We start from the raw sequence: 25,416 nt of genomic DNA, 5'->3' as shown, positions 1-25,416 counted from the left end.
GTAAGGTGTAGAGAAACCTGACCCCCCCCAGAAACATAGTTACTATGAGAGGGGGGTCAGGTTTTTCTGCACCTGACCGTACGAGTCCCACTCACACACACTCGTACTAGAATGGTTTAGTTTTCCCCACCTTTTTCGTTCTCTTTTTTTACGAGTCATATTTCATTAATAAATGATTTTGATTAGTTTTCGTTTAACCTCAGGATAATAACGGCTTCGAGGTCTGCGCACTCGCACTGAAAACGTTTTATGTTCTAGATTAGTTTCTGAACGAAGTCTTCTTTCATTTGGCTTGTCATTGCTGTCATGTAATTTTTTATGTGATTTGTTATGTCAAAATGTCAGGACCTAAGAAAATGGTATTTAAATGTTTTTATTTGTATTTACTCATTATTTATTGGTCTATAATAGCTCACATTCTGCAACAGTATCCTATGCCCCCGCTATCATATAAATTCTGCCTCTCAAAAGTCCCCAATAGCCAATTTTCGAAGAGTTGTTTTCGTAGTAACTTTTTGAATTTTAATTGGTTTCTATGTTGTTTGAGGGAATTTTGAGCTAACAAGGATAATTTACCCAACAGTAAAAGTAGTTGTAGAGGGGTCAGCGATGCGTGCTAGGTCAGCGTCTCGTCCGATGACGGTGCAGTTTTTGTAGGTTGTGTTTTGTGTCAGACGCTGAGGGTGCAGTCGGCGGAGGGCACGGCGCGCGTGGAGGTGGCGGAGGAGGAGGCCACGGCGCGGCTGTTTGAGGCCGTGTACGAGGCGCTGGGGCTGGCCTCCTTCGGGTTCGCTCTGCACCGGGACCGCCAGCGGCAGCAGGAGATCACCTCCAGCAAGTCCCGGCTGCTGCGTGACTACGGCCTGCGACACGGCGACATGCTGTATCTCAGCCCAATTAATGGAGCCGTGCTGTTTGACCAGCCATCCACCAGCTCAGCGGTTAGTTTGAGTCACTTTTTACACAGATTAGTGATGAATTTTGGGTTTATCAAATGCTGTTCCAACAAATAGAGCTGTTAATTACATATTTCAAGCAGTCAATTTACTTCATCCCAAATAAAACTAAACTGGCATATCAGGATCTGCACTAATCTGTTTTTAATATTTCGCAATGTTATTTCAGGACAGTAAACCCTTTGGAGAGCCAGTGGTGGAGGCAGGTCCCTCCACGGCAGTGCGCCCCAGCACTTCCACTCCTCGTCTAAGTAGCAAAGCACAAATCAAAGAAGATGATATAGATGTGGAACTGTCCAAATTAGATGGAAAAATACAAAGGGAAAGAGATGATAAATTGTGAGTAAACTAGTTGTAATGACTTAAATTGTAGCAATTATACATAGATTCTGCTCACAAAATCTAGATAAGTGTGTGGTTTTCTATCTGTAAGATAAGTTTCATAAATGTATGTGAAAGAAGTTTGGAAGCTCTCATTCTTTTGAGCTATTTATTTTATGTATACTTTGCCCAGATATGCACTAAATCTCCATAAACTGGTACACAATATAAGTACTAGTTTATAGTATAATCTATGTATACTTAAAAACTTTTGTAGATGCCGCCACAACTCGCGAGGGTGCTGCGTCCACTGCTCGCCCATAGAGCCCTGGGACGAGGAGTATTTGAAGGCACACAATATAAAGCACATGTCATTCCACGCGTACCTCCGCAAACTTACCTCAGGCCAGTTCATCTCACTCGATGAACTCTCACTTAAGATTAAACCTGGTAAGTTCTACTCATGTTCTGTCTATAACTGTCTGTTTCCCATATCAAAATCATCTTTCAGTATAGTAAGACTCTCATTCGTTCAAAAGTGCTCATTTTGATCAAGAATAGTCAAGATGCATGATTTGTAGTGTACAGCAATAATTCAATTTATGCATGAAAAATTTCCATCAGTGTTAGCAAGAGCAGTTTAACCTTGCCAATTAAGTTCCATTTGCAATCAGTTGTAAAAGCGTTTTAGGCTTAGGAAGTATAGCAGGATTTCATAAATTTTGCTGCTATACAATGATTAGAATTCCCTGTTATTACCCAATTAACCTCCAATCCCCGTATCCAGTTTACTCACACCCTAAATTTCCTTCCAGGCTGCGCGGAACACCCGCCATGGCCGCGCGGCATCTGCTCCAAATGTCAGCCCGGCGCGGTGACCCTGACCCGCCAGCCGTACCGGCACGTCGACAACGTCGTCATAGAACATGCCGCCCTGGTAGAACGCTTCCTAGCTTACTGGAGGGCTACAGGGCATCAGCGAATTGGATATCTTTATGGGCAGTACGAGCCTCATCCTACTGTGCCTCTTGGTAAGTCATGCTTTCCTAGTACATAGTTTCACTATCCCGCCAGCCGCACCGTCACGACGACAACGTCGTCATAGAACATGCTGCCCTGGTAGAACGCTTCCTAGCTTATTGGAGGGCTACAGGGCATCAAAGGATTGGATATCTTTATGGGCAGTATGAGCCTCATCCTACTGTGCCTCTTGGTGAGTGATGTATTTCTAGTATAGTTACATATAATTATTGTGACGAGTTGAAAATCACGAAAACATTCCCTCATACGTAATCGTAATCTTGCAAACCAGATTTACAGAAAATGTGTACCTATTGTGATAGAACCGCCATTTTTACCGTTATTTAATTTACGCAGCTTACACAATATATTATTTATGTAGTGGTTTGTGAAGATAGACCCTGAGTAGGACGCTTCCTAGCCTATTATGCAAGAGGCACCAGAGGATTTAATAGCTCTATTTATAGATAAACAGTGAGAGTAATGCTTCAAGCATTATGCTTTCATGCATCAAGCATTATGATTAAACATTATGGCTACGACGGCTAGGCTAGGCCTCGTTAGAATCCAACTCGTATTTGTATAATTCCACCTCTTCACATTTTTTTTAAGTTACATAAACAGACTTAGCAAGTCTAGTTTTGCCTTTGTCTATGGCTATTTTTGACATTTTTGGTGGGTGAGGCGCTACTTGCTGAAATACAGGTTTTTACCTAGTTCGGCAGTGACGGCTAAACAATAACTTTTATGAGACATCTACTTTAGCCTTAGTATAGTTTAGTTATTAGTAACTGTGTAATGTGTTTTACTTAATAAAGATATTATTATAGATATTATATTATACATAGGCCACCGTCAGCGTGTTGCGAATTCAGAGAATTCCACGAATATCGGTATCCGCAAAGTATTAATATCACATCCCACCCCCCAGGAATCCGCGCAAGAGTAGCAGCAATCTACGAGCCCCCGCAGATATCGTCGCGCGACCACATCGCGCTGCAACCGGACAGCAAGGAAGAGGCTCTGGAGGCCATCGCCAGTGCCTTAGGGCTCCGGCGAGTCGGCTGGTGCTTCACTGACCTGATACACAGCAGCGGGAACCAGGTGCAGTGCGTCAGGTGAGAAACGCTGTGAACCCCCGAGAGCTTACACATACATAATAAACTCAAAAAAAAAAACATTTGAGTTAGCCAGATCTCCTTACACCTTTTTCTTAGGTTTCTGGTTTTATGAGTAGAAAAGATTTGTTTGTACGTTTTCCACAAATAAACGCAAACACTCGTAAACCTTCTTTTTGACTTTGCCACTACAGGGTACTTTTCATCCCGGAATGTACATGCTAACCCCTAGATGCGAAGCGCGCTCTGAAAACCTCCTAAAAATTCAACTGGTGTCATATAAATCACAACTTACATTTATTTCGGCAACAATATTTTTATCGCTAGGAAAATATGACTTCTGTCGTTTGTATCCCGTTTTCGTCTGCCAGGTTTTACGGGTATTTGATTGTGAATGTTCATCTCCATTATTTATTATTTTCTCCCACTATTTCCGACATCTAACACCCCACTCTCTCCGCAGGGGCATGGACACGCATTTCCTGTCAGCCCAGGAGTGCATAATGGCGGGGCACCTGCAGAACCAGCACCCCAACCCGTGCCGGCTCGCGTCGTCCGGACACTTCGGGTCTAAGTTCGTCACCGTGTGTATTACTGGTCAGTATATTGAGTTTTATGTAGCCGCGATATTTCATGTATAAGATGAGTGTGATTATTAATGTTACCAAGAAGACACGTGAGTGTAATATTAGCACCACAAGATTCCTAAAAAGCTATAAGAGACACAAGAGAGTAGTCTCTCATTTGCATCTTGCCAAATCTTAGTTGGCAAATAGTAAATTAATTATCAACCATGTAACTTTACCAAGAAGAACCTTTTTATGATCCCTTAGAGGCGCAGAGTGAGGCGTAGGAATGTTTCAAAACTGGTAGAATGTTTAGAATCTCGGCCATAATCGTCTATTACAGTTAGGCCGCGCTCTGAATCCCAGAAGGGTCACTCGAAAATGTTATTTCTAAAAGCAGCAGGACAAAAGTTGTTCTGAATGAGTAACCCTCTTTCGGCTTACCATAACTATACATACTTTAACAATAACCTGTATACCTCCTTTGCCCCTGAATCAGCCTCTTTCAGTTTACTATATGCCACTACGACTTTTCAACAAACATGCTGAACCCCCTCCTTGTCTCCAGGCGACAAGTCCCAGCAAGTGCACATGGAGGGCTACCAGGTGTCGGGGCAGTGCCAGGCCCTCGTCCGGGACGAGGTGCTGCTGCCCACCCGGGACGCGCCGGACCTGGGCTACATCCGGGACTCGAGCGACCGCCAGTACGTGCCCGACTTGTACTACTCGGTGAGTGTCCTGCACAGGTGCCGCGCTCAGCATGTGCGCATTTTGACGAACGAAGTGATTAGTGTCGGCAATGTGAGTCGAAGCGACAGTATTTGTCGGTTCGCTTTTTGTCAGTGTTGGAGCTATACCGTTCGGTCGTTCTTTGTCTATTACGAATTCTACTGCCGTTTTATAAGTAGATGCTATTGGTCAGTTCGCTATTCCACTATTCTCTAGATTCCAGCGACAAGCAATGCGCCCAAGCTATAGGTGCTATAGTGTTGTAAGTATTTTATAGGTACAATTACAGAAAACCTAAAACTACGTCACCTGTCGTCACTACGAGGAAACTAGGGTCTGCTCGAGACTGTATCTTTAGCACACCAAAGGAATCCTGAAACAAACGACAGATGGCATTGTGTTGTGTTTTATTTATTACAGTGACGTATCCAGGCAGGATTAATGCACATATTTATAAAGGTCCGAAACGGGGCTATTACGGTTTATTATTAAAATAAATACTTAAATGAATAAAATTCGCTATTTTTTGTCGGTTTTCAGAGTGTCCCGGATATTTTCTATCCATGGGATTATTCAGAAACAATCCTTGCAATTTATACATTTATGAAATAAGTATCTTTAGATTGGACATGCATTTTAGGGCTTTCAGATTCATAACATCTAAATCTACATCCTTTTTCGTTTAAGTGCTGAAAATAATTCACTGAGCAGAATATTCAATCAATAAACACGAGCGCTTCTGAGAATCCCTTTCATTGAAATTTCTCCGTAAAATTGCTTTCTACGTACATATGATAGGTACTCGGCAACCTATAAATAGCGTTATGAAAATGTCAAAGGTCAGATAATGTTTTGTTGTTTTATAGGGTCACATTTGGATGATATTTAAGCCTTATGTATCCCACATTTTCGTTTACGTTTTCTACTTATCCTTATCCACGTACCTCCTTATAAATAAATAATAATATTTCACCTTTCGGCTTTGCCACTTTACTTTACATTTCGGACAACCCGTTTGATGCTATGTTTATGATTCCGAAAGATGGACGCCCGTAGAGATGGTATGTTCAGAGTACATAGTGTTATGTACCTATCATACGTGACTACGTTACGACATCTTAGTTGTTTGTCCAAATTCTTTATCTTGCCCTCATACCCTTTGATCCCAATTTATCTTAACCTTATTTTTTCAGCCCTTTATTATTTCTAATCATAGCCATATCGCTACCAAATTTCTAGAAAAACATTAGAATCTTACGAAATTCGTAACCTATGATAACCCTTGTTTCAATTAACTCTATTTTTCAAATACATTGTTGCTATCATTCAATTAAATTATTTTTCTAACTGTCACAAACAAGTTTCTATCACCTAATTTATGACTTTGTTTTTCTAAACATACCATCTTATCATCGAATCAAAGGCCTATTTATCATACTCCCGAATATATAAACCCCTGTCCATTCTGTCCGATTGGGATTCATCTTTCGGCTACCACTCAGGGCACACCATTCTCTAGAACTATTATAATATACCCTATAGTCGTTTATGTTGTTTGTTGCATACAAAATGTGTGCATACCACCCAAAAACTGCACAAAGTAAAGCATGCCTAAATATGTACTGAAACCCAGACAATGCTGATAAATTATATGAACTGTATTCCCGATAACAGTGTATTGTCATGAAACATGTAGTTGAGCACATAATGTTAATGATTCATGCATGCAGGAAATATTTCAGGAGATAACGGTTCTAGTTCGGTCGTGCTTAACCGCTACAATAAAACAGATGTGGTAATAGTTTGTCCAGTCCAATGTATGTTTAAATATGTGCAATGGTAGATTGCAAACATATTTTGTTTTTGAATTTTGAAAAGTGTCAATATGAAAACCATCAGTTCATAGTTAGCCTAGCCACCAAAACCTAGTCTTAGTGCCAATTTCTCCATAGCCGGTTAGAGTTTAGAGCATAACCAGGGAGTAGTGGTTGACTTTTGACACATCTGTCATGAATTTTATATAGAGCTGACGTTGAATTTATAAATCAATCCCTGTCGCTGTCGGTTAGATAGCCGACTATGGAGAAATTGGCACTTAGACAAATTTTCAACAAGCTATCGTATTTTGAAAGGACAACACAGTCATGTAAGGAATAGGTTTTTGAATAATAAAACATAGATGTGATGCTTCATACACTTATTATATTTATCACGTTCCACATAGGACATTTGTATATAGCGCATATCAAGTGACCTGTGAGGCAGGCCGAGCAAGCCACCACGATTACTAGTCTACACGATTACATAAACTCTGTACTCAGAAAATTATAACGCTACCATAAATATCTGAATGTACTCAACACGTTTATAACATTAGAACGCCCTGTTCCTGCAGCTGGGCGTGCTCACCGCGCCCTGCCTGTACGTGCTGGAGGTGGCCAAATACGTGCGCCAGAACCTCGCCCACTTCACCCCCCTCTCCACCACTGCGAGGCTACAGAATAGGCGGAAGAATGACCTGACCCTAAACACAGCCCGCCTTGCTAAAACCGAGAAAACCGTGCATATAATGGGTCCTAAAATTTACAATAAAATCCCGGATGACATAAGGGAGTCGCAAAGCTACTTTAGTTTTAATTGTAAGCTAAAAAAATATTTGAGCAAGAAAGCATACTACTCAGTAGACGATTATCTTAATGATAAATGTTAATAAATATTATGCTACGCATATTTTCTGACATTGTTTTTATATTATTATTATTTATTTTATTTTTTTTAAGTGACATTGTATTCTTGTTTACTTTATTTATATGCTTTATATGACATTATTTTTATATGATTTGTGACATGCCTAATTTAAGTAATGTACTTCATTATATTATTATTAATAACAATGATATTTATGACGATGTATTAAACTGAATAAATGAATATGAATATATGAATAGATGAGGACAACAATTCTCTACGCTCACACCGATCTCTGCCAACATAGAAAAATAAACTTAACATATTACATCGTAATAAGTATTATGCGTTATACATGTTTTTCGCTTAAAAATGGTAAAATCACGCCTCGTCCGCCTCTTACCGCTACCACGCGCGAGCCTCGATACAACCTACTACTGTAAATATACTCCGTCAGGCACTCACCCTACATCACAGTCTCGTTACTCCCTTCCCTCCGTTCGCAAAAATATATTACTTTATATAAACTATACGCTCCGTTAATACCGTTTCTCGTGAGGTAACGTCGATTGTAAATATAACTATGCCTTAACCTAACGTCGATAACGAACGACCGCTACCGTTCCGCTACTGCAACAAACATCGACACACGAAGACGATCGAAAACGTTAACCCTAAGCTACCGACACGGAGACGCGGCGCCCGCGACCGTATCGCCGCCGCCGGCGACCGTATAGCCGCGCCTCGCACTCCGACACGACGGAACAAACATCTAGGCCCGCTACTACTAACGACGAGAATCGAGATAATCTAAAGACCGCCAAAGCCGGGGGCGGACCCTGTAAACGCACCGACGACACGACAGTAAATAACTACATAGAAATTCTTACAAAAATATGCGGAAGGGGAAAATATAGTTGGTCCGTTGGAAACGCGATCTAGGTACATGTAGACGAGAGCCAGGTCGTTGTGTGTTTGTGTGTGTGTGTGGCTAGTAGAGGCGGCCGCACGCGGCGATGGTGACGGGCTGCGTGGGCTTGCCGGCCGCGTCGCCCGCCGCCGCCACGCGCTCCACCAGCGCCAGCCCCTCCACCACGGCGCCGAAGATGGCCGTGAAGCCGCGCATCTCGCGCAGCACGATCCGGAACTGCGAGCCCACCAGCCCCAGCGTGTCGCGCCGCCGCTGCGAGCGCCGCATGCCCACCGCGCCGCGCACCGCCGCCAGCCCCGTGTCCTCCGGCAGGAAGTAGCTCTCCGCGAACACGGAGCGCCCGCCGCGCCCGTTGTTCAGCTCGAAGTCGCCCGTGATGACGCTCTCGTTCTCCCAGCACTGGAACACGCTGCAGCCGCGGTAGCCCACGCCCAGCTCGCCGCCCGCCAGCGCGCCGAAGTTGCGCGCCATGCGCGGGGCCAGGTCCGCGCGCACCTCCACCACCACGCGCCCCGCCGCCGCGCCGCCCACCGCCAGCTCGAAGTAGTACCGCGGCAGCGCGGCCGGCGGCGCCGCGGGGGACGCCGGCGGCGAGCGCAGCGCGCGCACCAGCAGCCCCGCCAGGCAGTGGTTGGCCAGCAGTAGCGCGGGGTCGGCCTGCGCCGCGCCGCCCGCGCCCGCCGCCCCCGCCAGCGCGCGCCGCACCGCCGCCGCGTCCAGGGGCCCGGCCGCCGTGCGCACCAGCTCGTCCACGCGCGCCTGCAGCGTGGCCTCGCCCAGCCGCGCCCGCAGCCGCGCCGCCGCGCCCGCTCCCGCCGCCCAGTCGCCGCCGTCGGGCGCCGCCAGCTCCGCCTCCAGCCGCGCCTTGAGCGTGGTGGCGGCGTCCAGCGCGCGCAGCACGGCCTCGCGCCGCCGCGCCGCCAGCCGCCGCAGCTCGGCGCGCAGCTCGGCCTCCTCGCCGGGCGCCGCGGGGGCCGCGGGGGCCGCGGGGGGCGCGGGGGACCAGCAGTGCGCGCAGCACGGGTCGGGCGGCAGCGCGCAGGCGGGGCAGGCGCGGCGGCAGGCCGGGCGCCCGCAGCCCGCCAGCCCGCGCCCGCAGCCCGCGCACAGCTCGTCCTCCACCGGCGACCAGCTAGCCAGCGACATGCCCGCTCTGTCTCCGGGCGACAGTTCACATCATACCCGGCCGACTATACCTACTACACGGGCGATACTTTTCCGACCGCTAGCACCGATCTAAACTCTATTAATTAACGTAAATGGTTAAAATAAAATCGATGTGCGGTGCCACATCATTTTACGTTTTGTACACAATCGCCATGTTGCTTCTCGTCTCCGGCCGCACTTCACGCCGCTCGATCAACAGATTAGTTCTGCGCGGCGTGGCTTTGTAGCGGCGCCGTCCTGTGTCCTGAAGGTCTGAAACAAAGAAATTTCAAGAACTTGTGACATCTATATCTTCATGGATAAATAAAAACATCATCATGCATTCTTCATAAATAATACAGACATAGGTATTTCTACTCGTATGTTGTTCTTGTGTTCAGCGTTTCAGTTAATAAATTATAGAACTTCACTGCAATTGTTAAAAGTGTTTTCTAAGATTTCAGCTTATTTTACGCTGAAATCGCTACGGCATGGACTTTTTTCCACCTAATCCTTTCTAAGCGTGCTTGCGATCATACTGTAATTGCGAATTTCATCATTAACAATCCAACCATTTCCCGTGCATCTCCTATTCTTACACACTACTCGCTTACATTTTCACTTCCATTTCCCCGTCTAAAGCTATCGATCGCGTCGCCCGTACAAGGCCACCGCGCGCGGCCGCGGCTACATTCAGCCCTGTTGATATCGGCGCGGTCACTCCCCACGTTATCATTATCTGCGAGGGACGAGGGGGGGGGGGGCTGCGCACCTCCAAGCCTCTAGGACCCATATTTGCTAACAATTCATTAAGCCCCAGGTCGCCTAGACCTTGACATTGCTGCGCGCTACAGGAAATCTAGTTGAGATGTTTTCGTTGACGAGAGAATGTAGTTGTTGTTGAGTTTTAGCAGCGATTGATGATGGTAGTATGTTTTGTTGAAGGTTTCAGGTTCGTATTTCTGAAAATACTGTAAAGATTATTAATTTTTTAATTCAGTCTTCAAATAACTATTGCAATAGATGAAACTTTGGATATCCGATAATTAGCTACAGAATAATTCGTTTAATATATTCTGTAGCCAGTTATCTTCTGATATTTCACTACTGAGTAGGTATCGAATGCTTCGCGTCTGTAAATATTGTAGAATGGGTCGTGCATATGTGACGCATCCGCTATCGATCTGCCGTCATCCCGCGAGCGAAGATACAGGCTAAAGATATTATGAACGTCCGCAATTACGTGTGTTGCTAATATATTGAGAAAATTTCATATTTATAGCTAGATGTTCTTACGTGTATATTTTCGTATTCTACTTTAAGGTTTAAATTCATTAAGTAATAATAAAATTACTTATAGTTAGAATAGCTTATTTAAAAAAAAAACCCTGCAGAGATCGCCCAAAAAATGGGAATATCCATTCGAATCGGTCAACCAGTTTCTGACACGACGCCGACGGCAACGTAGCCAATACGCACTTACACAGTCATATCAAACACCCCTTTTTTCGTAGGGATCAGAAACCCATAGCCACAGTTAAATATGTAGTATACGGTGGGTGGTAGAATGGAATAAACATTCATACTCTACCTACATCTAAAATTCAGCCTTTCAACCATTAGGTTTTGCAAACTTACGATAAGATAACAAAACAGTAATGATTGTCCATACGATTGTTAGTGGCACTTATGCGAAATGCACTTAAATACTCATGATTTTTTTATGTGGGCCCCGATATCAAGATAACATAAGCACTCACGCCTTATAATAGAGTCTCATGTAAGGTATTTTAACTATAGCCCGAATGTTGCGACCCTTCTGTTAACGAATTAAAATGATGTGGGAGCCTCTACTATTATAATCACGATTTATGTAGAATCCAGTTACTAAGAGTATATCCGCTTATATTATAAAATGATAACTCTTACCGACCCATCTAGGGATATAGGTCAGCTTGCGTTAGGTCACGGTCGTAGCTCGAAAGCTCGAAACTATATTATTACCCAGTCACCTAGTTGAATCCTCGATCGTTACAGGTGGGTCACTCTATATAACGAAAAACTATGTTTCGGAGCGCTACTGCGAGAGCCCGGACTCTGTCTCATTGTATTAAACGTGCCGATTGCTCGACAGCTCTCGTTCGTTCGTATTTCGTCAGTATAGAGTAACTCTCCAGTACCCAGATATTATGTGACTTGTATAACTTTCGGTTTCCGCTGTAACTATGTTGCTAGGGTCCGACAAAGATAACTTAGCAACAGAAAGAAGTGCCAACATCAAATAATTATGTGATTTCGGATACTTACTTAAGTTGAGGAAAAGAAAACTCTTTAACTTTTACTCGTTAAAAAGTTAGCCAGCGGTTGAATACGGGACAAAACAACCTTTGGATGGAAGAGAGTGATTGTAATAAATATCGGCGATCTGTTGCCTAATCATCTATAATGAAAATATTGATTCCTCCCTGCCTCATCACGTCATCAGGCTTACATAAGTTTACTGAGATAAGTGTGCTTACGGATAAATCAGGGATTATGTAAAGGATTTTATCGTTGGTTTTTGGCACCAATATTAAAACAGTGATATTGAACATTCCTACTATATCATAATTTTATTCATCTTAATGTGATGTGTATTGGGTGATGCATCTATTGTAAACGTGTCAATGTAAGGGATAGGGGGCCATTGTGAATACGACCGAGTGTGATAGTATGATTGTTCGTGACAATCAATTTTTTCTCACATTGTTGTTCAAAACAACATTGACTAGCTTATGGACGCGGGCTTTTTTAAAGGTTTTTAGGAATGTAGCCTAAATTACTCTCTCAGCTGCGTGTTTTGAAACTATACAAGGCCAGAACGCACCCATAGTGTACTAGCACTGTATAGTTTCAAGTGGAAAAAAATTATATTCTACTTGAAAATATACACGATTTGTGCGTACTAATCGCGTATACTTTCAAGTTGGGATTTACTAAATCGTTCTTGAAAATATACATTGCTTGATTGGCGTACTTGTCGCATATAATTTATACCTACATGCTGATTCTGATTTACTTAACTATTTCAGTAAATGTAAATGATTACAATTTACTTGTTCTGCCTGTCATACCTATAGAATGTTAATAAATAAAGATGAACCAGCTCTAATTTGATTGATAAATTTATAATAAATTTATAGCAATCATACTTGCAAGTAACAATACTTACTAATATCTTATTATTTATATGAATTAAGAGTAATATCTACTACACTCAATAATTGTACCTACTCAAATTAGTTAAGGGATCTAATGGCATTTATCTTTCATCCAGTCGAAGGTTGGCTGGAAGAAATTGCTTTTTGGCAATAAGCCCGCCTTTGTATACGTTTTGTGTTTTTTGATTTGTAACTGTTCTCTTTTATGTTTGCTTGTGTATGTGTACAATAAAGTGTATAAATAAATAAATACACTCACAAGCAATGAAAAAGTTTCAGTGTCGATAGCTCCTGAACGGAAAAAACTAGCTTAATGACGCTGTCGGCAATAATAAAGTACATTTAACAAATTCTAAATTAAATGTTTTAAATAATTGGGGTCATTTGGTGTTGATTTTTTGCTACTTGGACTTATTCATTGCTTGTGAGTAGGTATTACCCTATAGACTTATTACAGACATATTTTTCATGAAGTTTTGAATTCACCGTAATTGTCTTTTATGAATTGTTCCACACCCTCTTCTGAGATCAGTTTTACTATTAACAACAGTTCTACAGATTAATTTAAATCAATTTACTTTTTAACTGTACGATGTTAACAAAAAACACGTTACGAAAACAATGCCGAGTGCGGAATGATGATGCAATGTTTAGAAAGCAATAGACTTATTACTATTTCGCATGAAAGAAAAAGAGAGCAACAATTCAAGAGGGCTACCTGGTAACTAATCACGTATAGTTTCAAGTGCTCGCATTGCCGCTTGGCACTTGAAAATATACACGATTAGTACGCAGTGGTAACTGCTGCAGTATATTTTCAAGTCATAATTTTGGCCCAACTTACTTGAAAATATACGCGATTAGTGCGTAATGGCCTTGTATACTTTCAAGTAAATCATGGCACCGTTTTAATTTGAAACTATACGTGAGTAGTCCCACCCTCTGCGTTCTGGCCTTGTATAGTTTCAAAACACGCCTCTCGGCTCCCAAATACCTGTTTCATTTGCATGTAAACCAATTAAGGCTATACGCGTTATGAAATAAGCCAAATTTAGTTTTCATTTTCATTATCTCTACTATTGAACATTAGCTTCCTCCATATCTTAAGGGTTAGATATAGGTACCTACTTGTCTACATTCTTTAGAAGAAATTTGGTTTTCGCACTAGAAATAAGTTTCCTGAGCTTACTTACTTACTTACTTATTCCCAATCTCCGCTGGGGAGCAAAGGGCCGAAGTGAAGCGCCGCCATTCTTTACGATCTTGGGCCAGCTCAGAGATATCCGCCCAAGACATCCCCGCCTGGCCCATTTCCTTTTTGACAGAGCGCTCCTGAGCTTAGCAAATGCAAATAAATAACACTCTTTTCTTTTCTTTCCCCAGGAGCGCGACGCATACGGAAACGAAGTCAACGTCTCCGCCAAACGTCTCCCCGTAGCCTACCTCTTGGTTGACGTGCCGGTGGGGTCGTCGACCTCCCCCCCGCTGTTCTCCCCGCGCGCCGCCTTCCCCCCCGCGCACCGCCCGCTCCAGAGCCACTTGCAGTCGCTGCAGGCGCTGCATGAGCATATAGAGAACTGCGACAGCTTTTTAGAGGTGAGTGTGTGTGAGAGAGAGAGAGAGAGGTGCACCTGTGTACGTGTTCAGACTGGCTAATCCTTTCATCACGGTGAAAAACTATGAAGAAAAAGGAGAAGGAGAAATGGAGATGAAATGAAAATTTTATAATAGGGTTAGCGTTAGTCTTGGTTTATGAGTTATGGGTTATGTTCCTAAGTAAGTCTCATTCTGTCATTGTTGATGGCTTCACACATCTAGGTGTGCTGTATCTAAATGTACAGGTTTGAGAGCAACGAAAACTAGACACTTCTGTTTAGCGTTTGGCGACTTTCCCTTGCCATGCTATATATTAGATATATACAGATTAGCGTTGAGTTATCGCTTATCGAATGGTTTAACTAAATATTAACAACTCCCACTAGGCCTTCTGCTGTGAGACTTACGGTCTTATTCATAAAAAAACCTTAAAGTAGGTTTACTGAGCTCAATAGTTACGGAACACATTAAGCCTATTTGAGGTTTCGTAAAAATCTCTATTCATAATAGTTCCGTAGACCTTCAATAACTATAGTGATGCTAATAGATTTCACAGACCAAACATTTTGACATTTACCCTATTAAGTTGCCGGTCCGACGAAACCATAAACAAAAATAGCGAAAACTTTCATTCATTTATCAATCTCTATTATCTATGTTAGCCACGGCGCGGCACTTAAAAAAGTTTACGTTGGCTTAAAGGCGCAGTTGGCCAAGCCAAAACCCACAAAAAAAAAATTAAATTTTTACGTTACCATGGCAACTTATTTTCAGCAAATATTAACTCACAACTGTTATATATTTATGGTTGCCTTGCGTTGGCATGGCAACGGTTGTCAATAAATGGTTGTCCTCTCACAAGCGGCGTTTATATTTGTAACAAAATGTAAATACCTAACAGTGGCGACGTAGGTGGATTTACCCAAGTAAATTGTGTAAAAAGACGATCACAAAGGTCGGGGAAAGTGCCTAAGTAAGAGACGGCGGAGCCGGGCGCGGCGGCGGAGGAAGCGGAGGCGGTCAGCGAGGAGCCGGGGCGGCCGCGCTCGCGGGCACCTGCATGCGCTGCACGGTGCGGGCGCGCGCGGCGCCGGCGGCTGCGCGGCCTGCGGGGACCGCCACCACCGTTGGGACCAGCGCCGGTACAAGGACTAGCAGTCAAGGACATGCAGTCGGTGCAGAAAACGGGGCCATCTAAGACGAGGGTGTGATGGAGAGGTGGAGAGCAAGACCTGCGAGGAGTGTGGGTGGAGCGCGCGGGACACGCGGCGGGCGGCGCAGCGGGAGGGGCCGGCGCGGCTCGCGGGCGCGGGGCGCGAAGACGCGCACTGGGTGCGCGGAGGTCACGAGGACGAGGACGCGCGGGAAGCCCTTGAAAGGGTGTGCGGGAGGTAGGTATGACGCGCGGGAAGCCCCTGAAGGGGTGCGCGGGAGAGTAGCGCGGGAAGCCCCTGAAGGGGTGCGCGGAGAGGACGCGCGGGAAGCCCTTGAAGGGGTGCGCGGGAGAGTAGCGCGGGAAGCCCCTGAAGGGGTGCGCGGAGAAGACGTGCGGGAAGCCCCTGGAGGGGTGCGCGGGAGAGGAGCGCGGGAAGCCCCTGATAGGGTGCGCAGGGAAGACGCGCGGGAAGCCCCGGCTGGGGTGCGCGGAGAGGAGACGCGCGGGAAGCCCCGGCTGGGGTGCGCGGAGAGGAGACGCGCGGGAAGCCCCGGCTGGGGTGCGCAGAGAGGAGATGCGCGGGAAGCCCCGATGGGGTGCGCGGGAGGAACGTCATTAAGGTGCGCGGTGGAGGTGCTTGCGTGCTCGCTGCGGGCGGCGCGGCGGAGATGCCTGCGGAGGCGCTCGCGACGGGCGGCACGGCAAGACGCTGCGGAAGTGTACGTCGTGGGTGGCGTGGCGATATAGCAGGGACACCTGGCAGGTGTGCCCGGGCCAACGGGGCGGACTCCGGCTGCTGCGGGCGCCGGCACGGGTCAGCCAGCCAGCAGAGGTGCAGTAGGTGACGCACGCTTGGGATGACTGCGCGCGGCGTGACAGAAGGAGAGCGAAGTGGCTGTGCGGGCGCGGCGCGTATACACCCTGGCCATGCTAACAGCGCTAACATAAAGACGCGACAGAAGCGCCTGCTGTTGGCGTGCCCGGGCCAAAATATGGTGCGCAGCGCTATTCAGCGCAAACTTTTGTTAACATTTGTGTTTATTTTTAACACTTTAGTTTACTTTTGGCTATGTTCTTATTGTTTAACTTTCTACATATTTAACAAATTTTTGATAAGTAGTTTTATTTTGTTTTAGGTTTTTGTTAAGAGGGGAGGGATGTATAAGTAGATATTAAGAAGTGTTGGTTAGTTGAAATTATGTTGTTTACTTAAATATTTGTCTGGACGTAGGGTGTCTGTTGGGGCCATAGGCATAGGGTCAAGGAACTTCGTGGGTACACACACAAACAGCTGACAGACAGGTACACAGATGTTTGTAACTCCTTCCCACCTTCCCTATCCTAACGGAAACTGCAGGTAGATGAACACTAGCTGTCATCTGCCACCTCAACGACCGACCCTCGTCCACTTCTACCACCGCCGCGATTCGAGTCGGTCGACGCACCTTACGCTCCCGTCACTCAATCCGCGATAGAAGCACAATCCGCCGCGTACTACAACACACGTAGCTCTACGCCGCGCACCGGTACATCAGCACATCAACCTGGAGAAGAACGGGTGGAAACTCGAAGAGGTCAAACGCATTTGATCAGCCGGACAACCGTTCCTGCCAGGTCAGTTTCTTCCTTCAAACTTCCCCCTTGCTCCTCCATTTCATGGTCCTTCGAGCCGGATATTCCCTATTCCAGTCCATCCCGGTTTATTATTTACAAACATTTGTCTAAACTTCAGCACGTTACTGAAGTCTTCTAGCCAGCTGTTTTGTGTGTGTCATCGTGACGTCACTTAGTTTTTTTTCCCTTAGTCTATGGTCAATCGGTAAGAATCGGTTAGTCGAGTAGTGTCCATCACTACTCAACTTCAATCAGTATTCCGAGGATAGCACAGAGTAGAAGTTTGACGTCTGACACATTACTTTTTAATTCAACTGGGACTGTTTAGGTTATATTTTTATTGTCGTAAATCAAATTAGAAATAATGATGAAATCTGAAATTAAACATGTTAAGGGTGCCTCAGCCGACCCTATTAAAATATGTATGGTCCAGCTGGACACTGCGGAGCAGTACTTGAGTGGGGTCTACGAGTTGGCGTGTAAACTTCAGGCAAAATCGGATGCGCCTAGTTTATCTATGTTCAGGGTTCGTTTCGAGGATCTGGAGCGGATGCGCGACCAATACCAGGACGCTTACTTGAACCTGAAGGGTCTGCCCGTCGACGAGACCGTGCTGCAGCAGGCTGACCAGCGCTATAATAAGTTTTATGAGATCTTTTATTCGGTTAAGGTGATAGCTGAGGGATTAGTGTCGACAAATAGCGTCGCGGATGTGGAGCCAGTGAGATCAACTGCTCACTTCAAGTTGCCTGAGATCAGTCTGAGCAGTTTCTCTGGGGTCTACACTGACTGGCCAAATTTCATTGGATTGTTCGACAGTCTGATTCACACTAATGGGGACTTGTCCAGTGTGCAAAAGATGCACTACCTTCTGAGTGTTCTGGACAAGGAACCTCTTAGTTTAGTTAAGCATCTGGAGCTGGCCGATGGGAACTATGAGATAGCTTACCAGCTCCTTAAGGAAAGATATGACAACAAGAGACTCATTGCCGACACACACTTGGAGTCCATACTTGCTGTGACACTCGGTCAACAAGGGTTGACTGGCAACCTTCGGAAGCTAGTCAACACCTTAAAGGAGAACACTATGGCTCTGAGTGTGCTTGGTTTTGAGGTCAAGGCATGGAGTTTCTTGTTGCTCCATATAATTTTAAGAAAGCTTCCCTTTGACCTTCGTAGTAGGTTCGAACTCGGTATAGGGGGTTCGCCTAACACCATCCCAACATTCCAAGACTTGCTTGGCTTTCTGGAAACAGAGTTGAGAGTCTTGGAGACTGTTGGTGGCTCGGGTTCCAGGGGGTCAGGCAACTCTAACAATGTCAAAACGGGGACTTCACACGCTACAGTGACTCTCACTGCACTGGCTGTGTCTTGTGCCCTTTGTCGGGGTAATCACACCATTTATAGGTGCGACAGGTTCAATTCCCTGACACCTGTTCAGCGCAGGGAGCTTGTCGCACAACAGGGCTTATGTTGTAACTGCTTGCGTGCACACTCAGTAAGTAGGTGCACGTCCAAGTGCAGGTGTCTAGTGTGTGGTGGACATCATCACACAAAACTACACCTGCCACCATCATCATCATCATCATGTAGTCTGGCATCATCATCATCTACAGCACCTAAGGATGGTCGACCCGCAGACTCATCGCCCGGCTCCACGGTCTGCCATGGTTCAATTCAAAACACCATGTTGTTAGGAACTGCCATGGTGGGGGTGTACGACCACAATGGTCACATACACCAGGTGAGAGCCTTGATAGACAGCGGCTCGCAGGTGTCTGTCATCACAGAGGAACTGGCGCAGCAGTTGCGGCTTCCCCGCACTAGCTCTAGGCTTCTTCACGGCTTGGGAGGTAAGCAGCGCTCCAATGGCAGCGTAGAGTGCAGGATCGCATCCCCTCAGGGTGCATCCCAGCCTGCCTTGGTAGCCACAGCCGTCGTACTGAAGCACATCACGGGGGATCTCCCTAGTGCGCCTTTGTGTCCGAGCGTGTTAGAGCGGTGCAAAAGCATCAAGCTCGCTGATGATAGACTGTCTGTTCCGGGTCCCATTGATTTCTTGATAGGCGTGGACCTCTACAGTCGAATCCTGGATGGGACGTCGTACCAGCTGGGTGAAGGACTACCTACGGCACATAGGTCTATCTTCGGATGGATCTTGATGGGTCAAGCACCAATAGACCGAGATAAGGTGGCGCTTCCCAACAAGTCCATCCAAGTGTCCGTCGGTGATCCCCACCCACAGCGGTCGCGTCGCAGACCAGCGAGGAGACGCCCCACGCAGCGCATGCATGGCCAACCAGCGCCATATGCGGCCTGCAACTGTATCCACGCCTGCTGATGAACAGATACTACACACCTCATCACGGCAGCCCCACCGTGGTGAGGTCCAAACGGCAACTGGGGGCTAGCGATAAGGTTTCAGTGGGACTCTGATCCAGACAGTCATCTATCAGGTCTCACCGTTCGGCACTACTAGGGAGATTTGCCGAATGTTTGTTTTGTACGGCTCCCTGTGGCTACTTGGGCCAGCATCTTTGGTGCATCAATGCATCCTGCGACGGCCTCTGTTCGAGGAACTTTCCAGTATTGAAGTTCTTCGCAGAGGTCCCGTCTTACTCTACGCTTGCCGGAGCTGCTCTCCGCTGCTCTACCTTCCAGTCGTTAGGCCGGTTCCGACTGATACCTGCGCATCTTCGCGGCTCTCACCACCGTCGTGATGGGCTTTGATTGTGTGGGTCGACATTCTCGGTGCTGGGTGCCCTCTTACTGAGGTACGGGCAGTGCAACATGAGCTCTGCTCTAGGTGCATGTGGTGCGAAGCGCACACGACACAGCAGTGAAGTCTTCGAAGGGATCGTGTTGGGTAGAGCCCCGGGGAAGTTTTCTCACTTGGGGATCCGCGCGTCGTCTCCTGGTCCTATGGGTCGGGTCGATGTTTGACATCGGGCTGTCGAGTGATCGAATAAAGTTTTGGACGGGCTCACCCCAGGGAACTTATCTTTCAGGCAACTGTTGATCGAATTGGTTTCTGCATCCGGGTCCTGCTGTCGGCGCTTTCCCCGACGCTACACTTGTGGTGTTGGCGGCTTGCTCAGCAGGTCTCCTGTCTCGCATCTCGCCTCCGTCTTTGGGACGAGCTCTGCACATTAGCTGTGGGTTTCGGGCTGGCTTGTGGATTCCACTCAAGCCACGCCATACATGGTTATTTTTTTTCGGAAACGCATCTTTTTTATTTTAATTTCACGTTAAAGAGCTTAGTGGCTCTTTGGGGGGCGGTTTATGTTGGGGCCATAGGCATAGGGTCAAGGAACTTCGTGGGTACACACACAAACAGCTGACAGACAGGTACACAGATGTTTGTAACTCCTTCCCACCTTCCCTATCCTAACGGAAACTGCAGGTAGATGAACACTAGCTGTCATCTGCCACCTCAACGACCGACCCTCGTCCACTTCTACCACCGCCGCGATTCGAGTCGGTCGACGCACCTTACGCTCCCGTCACTCAATCCGCGATAGAAGCACAATCCGCCGCGTACTACAACACACGTAGCTCTACGCCGCGCACCGGTACATCAGCACATCAACCTGGAGAAGAACGGGTGGAAACTCGAAGAGGTCAAACGCATTTGATCAGCCGGACAACCGTTCCTGCCAGGTCAGTTTCTTCCTTCAAACTTCCCCCTTGCTCCTCCAGTGTCATATTATTTCATTTATAACTTTATGAGTTTTCAGTTAAAGAATAGGGTGATGAATTGTTAAGTTGTTTTAAAGGGGTTTTTTAATGTTAAGTATGGGATAATGTTATTGTTGTTTTTTTATACTTATTATTTAGGTGGGGAGGAATGTTATATATTTATGGTTGCCTTGCGTTGGCATGGCAACGGTTGTCAATAAATGGTTGTCCTCTCACAAGCGGCGTTTATATTTGTAACAAAATGTAAATACCTAACAACAACAAATGTCAAATCGTCAATAAAGCAGAACAGCTGTTGACCGGCCGCCATGTTTTTGTACAAGAGGAGGTTTACGGAAGGTGTCTAGTAGGGTCCAGCCAACTTTAGCATATCAAGGTTTTACGAATCAGTTGGAGAGTTCTTTAGCGCTATTGATCGTTTATGAATAAAGTTTTTTTGACATTTGCTTATAGCAGGCCTATAGGTCTCCCGTAACTTTTTATGAATAAGACCGTTAAATTATACCCGATTGTCCTATCTCTCTTCTTTATGTAATGTTATCAGTTTCAACTATATTGTAACTATTCTATTCTATCCCTACAGGCGATGTCAGACCTCCACGTGCTCCTGTACCTAGCGTCCAACGAGCAGCTCCAAGTGCCGATGTCGGAGCTCAAGCAGCTGCTGGCGGCGGTGGCGGCGCGCGACGCCCGCGCGGCCGACGAGTGGCGCGCCAACTGTGACGCGTGGGCCGCTATAGTTGATGCACGGAACCACAGGTGGGTGAAACGAAGTTTATAGGATTAGACGAAAGCAAAAGGCGCCTAAAGCTTCCTGGAAGAGATGACGGAGAGATGAGGCGGCCGTTGTAGACACTAGTTATAACGAGTTTGTGCAATATATCTTTGATTTACAAGCGCGCGCGCTGTGTATCTTGGGGGACGCCATTGTTGAGACGTGGAACCACATGTGTGTATTAGATACTTGTTCCCGCTGCATGTGTTCGTTAACAACGTAGATAAACTGCACTTTATAGCGAATCGCCATAAATACGGCGCTGTGATTTATGGAACGAGTTTATCTACGTCGCGTCGATGACAAAACGTCACTATACTGCCCTTATAGTTAGTTAGATAGCTATAGAGCAGCTCCAAGTGCCGATGTCGGAGCTCAACTCGCTGCTGGCGGCGGTGGCGGCGCGCGACGCCCGCGCGGCCGACGAGTGGCGCGCCAACTGTGACGCGTGGGCCGCTATAGTTGATGCGAGGAACCACAGGTGGGTCTATAGGATGAGAAGACACAAAGGAAAAGGCGCCTAAAACTTCCTGGAAGAGATGAGAGGCGGCCATTGTTGACACTATACTCTATAGTATAGATTTCGCACTGGAAGAAAGCAAACAAGAACGTTTTTTTTGCAATATTAATATTTGGTTTCGAGGTTGGCTGCGTAGATTGGGACGCCATTGTTAATTCGCTATAAATACGGCGCTGTGATTTATGGGATGCGCATTAATCAACGTCGATAACAAAACGTCACTATATTGCCCATATAGTTAGCTATCTAGCTATATAGAGCAGCTCCAAGTGCCGATGTCGGAGCTCAACTCGCTGCTGGCGGCGGTGGCGGCGCGCGACGCCCGCGCGGCCGACGAGTGGCGCGCCAACTGTGACGCGTGGGCCGCCATAGTTGATGCACGGAACCACAGGTGGGTCTATAGGAGTCTATAGGATAAGAAGACGCAAAGGAAAAGGCGCCTAAAGCTTCCTGGAAGAGATGAGAGGCAGCCATTGTTGACAGTCTAGATTTCGCACTGGAAGAAAGCAAACAAGGACGTTTTTTTGCAATATTAATCTTTGGTTTCGAGGCGCGCGCGCTGCGTAGATTGGGACGCCATTGTTGATACGCAGAACCACACCTGTGTACTAGGTACAAGTTGCTTGCGAGCCCAGGCACTTTATAGCGATTCGCCATAAATATGGCGCTGTGATTTAAGGAACTCGCATTAACACGTTTATCGACGTCGGTGTCACTATATTGCGCATATAGCTACCTAGCTACAGAGCAGCTCCAAGTGCCGATGTCGGAGCTCAAGCAGCTGCTGGCGGCGGTGGCGGCGCGCGACGCCCGCGCGGCCGACGAGTGGCGCGCCAACTGTGACGCGTGGGCCGCTATAGTTGATGCACGGAACCACAGGTGGGTAGAGACTTACTTAAAAGAGACTTTGGAAGCTACTGGAACGTGTTTTAGTAACTTCGCACTGGAAGCAAGTAGGTAAAAGAGAACGATTTTTTGCAATATTTATCTTTGATTTAGAAGCGCGCGCGCTGTGTATCTTGGAGGACGCCATTGTTGAGACGTGGAACCACATGCGTTTACTAGATACTAGTTCCCGCTGCACGTGTTCGTTAACGACGTAGATAAACGGCACTTTATATGATTCGCCATAAATACGGCGCTTTGATTAATGAAACGAGTTTATCTACGTCGATAACGAAACGTCACTATATTGCGCATATAGTTAGCTAGCTAGCTATAGAGCAGCTCCAAGTGCCGATGTCGGAGCTCAACTCGCTGCTGGCGGCGGTGGCGGCGCGCGACGCCCGCGCGGCCGACGAGTGGCGCGCCAACTGTGACGCGTGGGCCGCTATAGTTGATGCGAGGAACCACAGGTTTGTACTAATAATATTTGGGGACATCTCACATGGCCATCCGACCCCAAGCTTGGCAGAGCCTGAAATATGGGGGTCAAACAACTGGTATATTATCTACAAAGATCATCATCAGGTCCTGGGATCCCTAATAAGGGACGTAGGCCTTAAAAAGTAGATTTCCACTCTGACCGATCATTTCCCACGCCTTCAACTTCGTGCCAGCTCATACCGAGGCAGATGCCAATCTACACAGGCACCGAGGACCCGAGTACAAATATCTATCTGTAATTAAACAAACGTCTGCCCGGCCGGAGATTGAAACCACTAAGGTTATTATTATTAAATACTTTATTGCACAATAATAAATATGTACATAGGCGAACTTAATGCTAACAGCATTCTCTTCCAGCTAACCTTCAAGGTTCACAAACCACTACACTATATGGTCATCAACAGTGCAAAATACCCATCTCGTAACCTCTCGTATTTGTCCGCAGCATGGAGACATCAGGCGGCGCCGTGTGGACGTGTCCGCACTGCACCTTTCACAACCCTCCGCAGCGGGACAACTGCGACATGTGTGCGCTGCCCAGGTGTGTATAGACCGCTAGATGGTTATATAATTCTTTAAATGACATTGTTTCTGTAATAATTTATTTATATGACATTGTTTTTATTTGATTTGTTACATGCCTAATTTAAGTAATTTACTTTATTATATTATTATTAATTATTATTATACATTATGTATGACGATGTATTGAACTGAATAAATTAATATGAATAGATGGCACGTATCACCCGTCAGTTGGTGACGAAATTAAAGTGTTTGCGCTGTGGTGGTCAATTTAAAACTTTTGCTGACTGTTCAGTAGTAAATATCTTAATTAATGTAAATATTTACTGTTACAGTCGTTCACTAAGTGAGCGTTTTTGCTATAAAGATTAGGTAACATCGAAACAACCATTAACGCTTTTGACTCTTTTAAGTATATTAAAAATGGGCGAAACCCATTAAGAGTGGCCGGATTTCTTTGCAGTCTACTGTACCTAATAACAACATCTCGTTTAGTGTTTTTAGGAGGTTAAATCTAACGACAAGAGTACTAAACAGTTTTCTTTCTTGTTTCAGAGGCAACGCTTAATTATGGAACCGAGTAGTGAGCAGAATAAAACGGACTATAACTCTACAAGACTTTTTATACTAAAATTTAATATCACACTACTATTTTTGTCAGCAGAGAATGATTTTATGATTGGCAACAGATAGCTCGAGTTCTGTGACGGTTGCTGTTGGAAACTATTTTGACTTCAGAGGGATATATTGCCAATATGATCTCTAAACTTGTCGATATTTGTGGAAAACAGTTATTTGTCACAGTACCTATGTATTTTATACGAAACATACCTAAAAAGAGATTCCTAAAGACGCAATCGAGTTCCCCCGATTTTCATGTAAGAAACAGAGACGCACTTTTGTTATTAGAATACAATTCATACCCACTGAAAATCGTAGGTTTTTTGGTGATCCCTAATGGTATTTAAATTTTTATAATGGGCAGTTCTTCTTTTTAACCTACATAATGAGTAAAAAATTATCCCAAATTCGAAAAAAAAAACTATAGCTTTTTGGTGAACTCTTATCATTTTTATGATAGCTTCATGTCTATTCTATCTAAAAAGGTGGTTGGCCGCGTAGTTTACCAATTTTTTCAATATTTTAAGGACATAATACCTGGATAAGGCACAAAAAATTACACCTTCGTCACATTATCTTTTATTTTTTTTTAACGAGATAGTCTTCGTCGTTTGAAATGAAACTTTTTTGATACGCTAATAAACAAAATACCATTTTAGAAAACATATGAAGGAATGGATTTTTAGTAATAACAAAATATTTATTAAGTAGTTATTACCACTCTGTCACAATTTCAGCTAAAATGAAGCTTGTTTTTGTTATAAATATTTTTTCGCTGCTAATTACAGTAAAAAATTAACAGCATAGACGTTAACATCAATGACTAAATTTAATATGATTTTTCCA

At 45.5% G+C, this 25,416-nt stretch overlaps 2 protein-coding genes across 2 annotated transcripts; one reads left to right on the top strand and one right to left on the bottom strand.

The window, feature by feature from the left end:
* Positions 1 to 199: 199 nt before the first annotated feature.
* Positions 200 to 24,643, top strand: LOC105392152 (nuclear protein localization protein 4 homolog). The gene is made up of 15 exons (XM_048626872.1): positions 200 to 359; positions 675 to 941; positions 1,126 to 1,295; positions 1,555 to 1,727; positions 2,093 to 2,308; positions 3,229 to 3,415; positions 3,879 to 4,012; positions 4,550 to 4,710; positions 14,059 to 14,271; positions 21,324 to 21,503; positions 21,854 to 21,996; positions 22,286 to 22,426; positions 22,768 to 22,914; positions 23,870 to 23,965; positions 24,505 to 24,643. Exons 1-15 carry the CDS (start codon positions 339 to 341, stop codon positions 24,515 to 24,517), a joined length of 2,262 nt encoding a protein of 753 aa, XP_048482829.1. The 5' UTR covers positions 200 to 338; the 3' UTR covers positions 24,518 to 24,643.
* On the bottom strand, positions 7,661 to 9,734 carry LOC119691427 (peptidyl-prolyl cis-trans isomerase F, mitochondrial). The gene has a single exon (XM_038108759.2). The coding sequence runs from the start codon at positions 9,473 to 9,475 to the stop codon at positions 8,390 to 8,392; it is 1,086 nt and encodes a 361-aa protein (XP_037964687.2). The 5' UTR covers positions 9,476 to 9,734; the 3' UTR covers positions 7,661 to 8,389.
* Positions 24,644 to 25,416: the final 773 nt, after the last annotated feature.

The sequence above is a fragment of the Plutella xylostella genome, chromosome 17, assembly GCF_932276165.1.
Source record: "Plutella xylostella chromosome 17, ilPluXylo3.1, whole genome shotgun sequence".
NCBI lineage: Eukaryota > Metazoa > Arthropoda > Insecta > Lepidoptera > Plutellidae > Plutella > Plutella xylostella.
This window is presented reverse-complemented; position numbering and strand designations above follow the sequence as displayed.